The sequence below is a fragment of the Nematolebias whitei genome, chromosome 16 (assembly GCF_014905685.2).
Source record: "Nematolebias whitei isolate Nwh7 chromosome 16, NemWhi1, whole genome shotgun sequence".
NCBI classification, from domain to species: Eukaryota; Metazoa; Chordata; class Actinopteri; order Cyprinodontiformes; family Rivulidae; genus Nematolebias; species Nematolebias whitei.
The window spans coordinates 11,652,536-11,658,713 of NC_056513.1; the positions used below are offsets into that span (position 1 = coordinate 11,652,536).

Here is a 6,178-nt window from a genome sequence, read left to right on the forward strand (position 1 = left end):
GATGCCAAAATGGTTCAAAACACCAAAGTTCATGCTCAATAATCCAGGCACAAATCCAACAATGTTCAATCAAGTCATCTGGACTGTTTCTTTTTTTTTTTTTCAACTGAAGAAGTCCTTTGGACGAAAGATGAAGTGCCTCAGCAATAAAAAAGAAACGCTGAAGAAATCCATTGGATGAAGGACGAAATGTCTCAGGAAAAAAATAAACCGTCTAGATGACCTGACTGAACATTGTTGGATTTGTTCAAGTTCAAGTTGGTTTATTGTCGTTCTCACCACATGCAGTACATGAGGTGGGACAAATATACACAGGGTCCCAGTTACATCCAACCATCGAAAGTATAAAGTGTAAAAAGAAACCGTATATATGGATCTAAGATATACGCTAAACACTAATAATCACCAATTAAAGTGGCATTACAGTGATTTCTTTTTCTTTTCTTTTTTTTGTACCTGGATTATTGAGCATGAACTTTGGTGTTTTGAACCATTTTCGCATGGCTGCCGTAGAGGAGTTGACAGGGGAGAGAGTGTGCCCCAGAAACCATCACCAGCAAACTGTTTTTTTTCCACCATGGGAGTTGGTACTTTTGGGACTGCAGTTTGTTTGTGGCTCCTCAGACTGAAGAAGTCCTTTGGATGAAGGACGAAACGTCACAGCAAATAATAAATATCAAAAGAAACCATCCAGATGACCTGACTGAACTTTGTTGAAAAACCAGTGCTGTTCAGAATGTGGGCTCACGGTCGTTTCTGCAAAGAGACGATGGCACAAAGTCATCTTTCATCCTGAAAGGGCCGCATGTATTCAAACGAGAGAGACTGAACATTTTCTGCAGGGATTGTTTATTTCTTCTGAAGTTAAACGTCTGATGCAAGTATGATGTAAAATGTATTTAAAGGATCTTAATCTGATGTGTTTGTAGGACTCGGGTAGTTTTCGTGGAGTTCTCCCTCTACAACGTCAACACAAACCTACTGGCTGTCGTCTCCTTCTCGTTTGAGTTCCTAGTTTCTGAGCGCGCTCAGTCCAGCTTTGAGCTGATTGTCTTCACTCTGTGGCCAATCACAGGCCTGGATCTACAACTTCTTCTCACGGTAACTTCTGATGCCATGAAGAAGACCTAAACTTTTTTCCATGTTCTTGAACTTTTGTTGTTCCCTGTGTTGCAGATCGTCCTCCTCGGCTTGGTGTTGTATTTCCTGGTTCGAGGGGTCTTGGGTTTTATCAGAGGGGGCTTCAGGTACCTGCTGACGGTGTGGAGAATCATGGGAATCTGCAAGTTGTGCCTGGCGGCGTCTGTGTGCGGGCTTCACCTGAGCCGCTCTGTCACAGCCACACGTCAGTGGGAGTTGTTCCTGAAGAACCCTCGAGACGACTTCACGGACTTTCACCCCCTGGCCAAGCAGAGCCAGCAGTACACCGTCATGTCTGCGCTGCTTCTCTTCATCCTGGTGCTCAAGGTAAGAGAGAGGAACCGAACCACACCTGATCCATCAGAACCTGCAGTCTCATCAGTCAGAAAACAATAAAGCTTTCTCATTTGTGTTGTTACAATGCAAGGTAGAAGATGAGAGCTGGATGACTCTGCTGAAATTTGTGGACGAAACTAAAATTGAATTGTTAAAATTAAATTAAGCAGAACTGAAACAAAAACTAGCTAAATGGAAGCTAAAAGCTAAAATAAGAAAAGTAGTCCAGGTCTTTATTGAAAATGAATCCTTGTGTCCCAACAAGACTGTATGTATGAATAAATGTAATATATATATATATATATATATATATATATATATATATATATATATATATATATATATATATATATGTGTGTATATATATATATATATATGTGTGTATATATATGTATATTATTTAAATGAGAAAATTGGCCAAACTTTTAAAATACATAACTATAGCTAAAAGGTGAAATCAGCTAAGTGATAGCTAAAGCCAGCCTAACACTTTCTAAAAGCTAAAATCTGTGAAACAATAGCTTAAAGCTAAAAATAGCAAAACCATAATTAAATTCTAAAATGAGCTAAATCATAGCTAAAGCTAAAAGTAGCCGATTTACACTGGCTGCCTGTTCATTTTCCGATTGATTTTAAGATTCTTTGACTGAATTTTAAAGTTTAAATGGCTTGACACCCAGTTTGTTTTTTTTTGCACTTTTACAACCCAGAGCACTAAGATCCAACAGTCAGATGCTTTTATTGCAGCCGAGGGCAAAATTAAAACGCAGAGGGGATCGGACTTTTGCTGTGGCAGCCCTCAGACTCTGGAACTCCCTGCCCATTGATATTCATTCAGCAGTCTGTACAATCCTTTAAATCCTACCTAAAAACACTTTTTTTGCACTGGCTTTTAATTCAAGTTTGGTTTGAGTTCCATCAGAGCCTCTTAGGTGTTATTTTCTTGTTTTAATTTGTTCTTAGCGTATTTTATTATACTTATGTTTTTTTAATGTTTGATCTTTCATTTCTTTTATTGACAGATTTCCTGTTTGTGAAGCACTTTGGTCAACATTGTTGTTTTTAAATGTGCTTTATAAATAAAAATGACATTGGCATTAAAACCTAGGGATGCATGATATTGGATTTTTGGCCGATAACCGTTAATCCAATATGTTACAACTTATTTGACCGATAACCGATACAGATATTTTTTTCCCTAGACCTACTTACAGAGACTGCACAGTTTTCTCTGCTGTGGAATTAAAATACTACATTTATTCTGCACGGTCTTTGTCAGTTTGTCCTGCTACCAAATGCAGATGCCAAAAAGGGGGCTGAAAATGATGCAACACTTCAACTAGGATTATGTTTAACATCAAATTTATTCATGACATTTACTCTCTCTAACACAATAACACTCTAACAGTCATACAAAAGCAGTGCCTTTTATTATTTTTTAATATATATAAACAGTGCCTTTTATATCAGTTATTTTGATGGAATGGCAGATGTCCGATATTTAACTTTATCGCTAATGTCGGCCGATACCGGAACCATGCCGATAATATTGTGCATCCTATTAAAACCCATTGATTTTCTGTTGTCTGTGTCTTTGCTCCTCTCTGGATCACGCAGGTGTCTCACCAGTTGCGGTTTCTGCGGGAGTGGGCGGTGTTTGGTAGAGCTCTGCGGCGCTCAGGCCAGGAGCTCCTGGGAGTGTCCCTGTGCCTTCTGCTGCTGCTGCTGGTTTACTCACACACGGGACACCTGGTCAGTTTCCGCTTTGTCTTTTAGGTCTTCTTACAGATGTGAGCATAGAGATCACAGTGAGTCACAATGAGGAATTTTTCATAACGGAGTTATTATTTTCAAACTCTCCATCTCAAACGCGTCAAAAAAATTTGCAGTTTGTCTAAATTTGGTGATGCATCACCTAGCCTGGCAACAAGTTAGTTTAGTTTACGAGAGTGACGATTTTTTTAAAATTGGTCTAGCTTTATGTCAACAGGAATTCTAGTCCTATGTTTAAAAAGCTTTACATGCATCATATGAAGGGATTTCCCGGCGCAACGACATCCAGAAGGAGAACATTTTCAATTTAAAAAGTAGATTATGAAGAATGTGTGTTATTTTAGTTACCGAGGTTGCCAGATGGTGTCTTTATGAGCTCATGTTTCTGCAATTTTGGACTCATTCTGCCAGCACGGCTCACATTTGTGCATGCAGGACAAGTTAATGACCCTGTCCAAGTCGGTCATGGATAACGTCAGGTTCTTGTTCAACACTGAACCTAAACTTTCACACAGACACCCTTCATTGTTGGGATTATTAGAGCAGCACTGTTGCTCCGACTTTGCTTTCAAAGATCGTTTTCAAACTTTTAAATAAGCATTTATTGGTAGATGTAGTCAAATTCCCCAAAGGGAACGTTTTAACCTTGCTTCATTCTAAAGAGTTAGTCTCGTTGCTGAAACCGAATGTGACGCCTGGACAGCTGTGTATTGAAACACAACCGTTTGTGTTTGAACCAGTGTTTTAAACTGGGTGAAGTTTGGACATTCCTGTTTGTTTCTTGTTGTCTTTAAGGCAGAGTTGAGTACGATTTCTGTTTTGTCCTCTGCAGCTCTTCCACTCGGTGCTGGACGGTTACAGCAGTGTGATCTCTGCCTGTTGCTCCTTGTTGGGCGCCGGTGGGAGGGGTCTGTTGGTGTGGCGTCCTGCCGTCATGATGGCCGGTCCCTCCAGCACGGCCTTCTCGTTGGTGTTCCACACGAGCTTTGCCGTACTTCGGCTGGTGTTCCTGTGGCTGCTCATCTCCGTGTTGTTGAGGAACTATCGGCGAGCGCGAGCGGAGCTGTACTGCCCGGCTGTGGATCTCCAAGACTACGAGATGGTGGAGCTGTTCGTCCGACGGCTCAAAATGTGGATGGGGCTCAGCAGAACCAAAGAGGTGACCTTCCTGTTCAACATCTACAGCAGATGGGATTAGATTAAAAATGAAAGACCTGACATGCCTTGATGCACTGCATACCGCTTGCCACCTTTAGTTAAATAAAGTAAAATCCACTTTTGATTAGGAGGAACAGAGTTGTGGCTGTTTTGATCAAACCTTGTAAATGCATAATCGCATGCAAAATAGTGAGATCTCGTGAGATGTGATAAGGCTAAGAGAATGTGTTTAGGAAGACTCTCTGCTACTACCACGCCACATTTAGCTCAATATCTGTAAAACTGACTGAGTTATAAGTATTTCTGTGTTTACGAAAGTACCATAGTTGTGGCAGCCGTCTTGAAAATACTCCAAAAGCTAATCCAATAAATACATTTTGGGAGTTTTATTAAAATGCATTCACTGGTTTGCGATATTTTGCTAACGCTACAGTTACATGAGCATACAAACGTGGACAAAATGGAGGTTGAAATGCGAAAATGGGAATTTGTTCTTGAATTCTCCGTCTGAGAAATCTTTCTGTTTTCAGTTCCGGCACAAAGTGCGCTTTGAGGGCATGGAGCTGCCTCCATCACGGTCATCCTCCACCAGCGACTGCAAGTCTTTGCGTTTGCCCCCACTGGACGGTCCAGACTCCCCGCCCACCCCAGACAGTGTTGACTGGGGATCCGAGGCCTCGTGGCGCCCATCCTCTTCCAGCCCTTGCAGCCTGACAGAAGCCCCGGGGATCAGCGTGGGGCTGGGGCTGGGGCTGGGGCTGGGCCCGGTGGTGTTGGGGGGCACTGGCTGGAGGGAGAGGGCAGAGACGGAAGCCTCCCTGAGAAGGCTCCTCCCCACCCTGGACGCCTTGCTGCAACAGCTTGACCGTGTCACCATGGCATCAGAGGATCTGTACCACGTCGAGTGCAAACTGGAGCGAGTCCAGAGGAAAAGGAGGCACAAAGGGAGAGAAAGGGAAGATGGTGGTCAGGAGGGGAGGAACGAGGCTAGACTGAAGGGGGTGGGGGAGGACAAGGACTTCAAGGAACAAACTACTGGAAACGAAATGCACAGCGGGGGCACAAGGGGGAGAAAGTCAGATAAAAATGAACTTCTAAAAGAATATGGTGGCACTCCTGCCAACCTTAAAAAAACTCCTGTCGCCACACCTGTTCCCTTTTTAAAACCTAAACTTGCCTCGGATCCCTCCCCCCTCCCTCAGCCATCACCCAAATCTCCAGTCAGCACACCTCCCGCTGCTCCTGCGCCTGCACCGTCAACAAACACTCCCCGTTTACCCAAGACTCCCACTGCACCTCCAACCGCCCACGGCCCTTTGCCCATCACGGAGAAGCAGAGAGACCGAGAAACCCTCCCCTCCACAAGTCTGTTCAACCACCCGGCTCACACCACCACCATCCCCACCCGCAAGAGGAAACGGAAACCCCCACCCCTCAAAAACAAGGTGCACCCAACGTAGGCGGGGCAGAAGATCGTGGGAGTAAAATGTTGCGTTAAGGACGAGAGGAGGACGGAGACGGCTGGTTTTGTCCCCGTGTCCTCCGCTCTAAAACCCGGAGAAAGTACAGGAAGTGAGACGTTTATAAGCAGTTGTCCATCCACAACCCAAACTCAGCTCTAGTGCCGGTCACTAGGTTCAATATAAGCTGGTTAAATAAACTCAGTGAAACCAAAAAGTTTTCTAGTTAGGTGTTCAGGAGCTTCCCCACGTTGTCATGTGACCCTGGAGGTCATGTGACACTGCTGACAGGAGCACAAAAACGTGCTCAC

General features: G+C 43.6%; 1 protein-coding gene across 1 annotated transcript in view; it reads left to right on the forward strand.

Annotated features, from left to right (window-relative positions):
* pkd1a (polycystic kidney disease 1a) overlaps positions 1–5,867 on the forward strand; it is a 104,563-nt gene extending 98,696 nt beyond the window's left edge. The window contains 5 exon segments of the mRNA XM_037690506.1: positions 930–1,101; positions 1,177–1,467; positions 3,094–3,228; positions 4,082–4,408; positions 4,938–5,867. Of these exon segments, the coding sequence (XP_037546434.1) occupies positions 930–1,101; positions 1,177–1,467; positions 3,094–3,228; positions 4,082–4,408; positions 4,938–5,867 (1,855 nt within the window).
* The last annotated feature ends 311 nt before the right edge of the window (positions 5,868–6,178 follow it).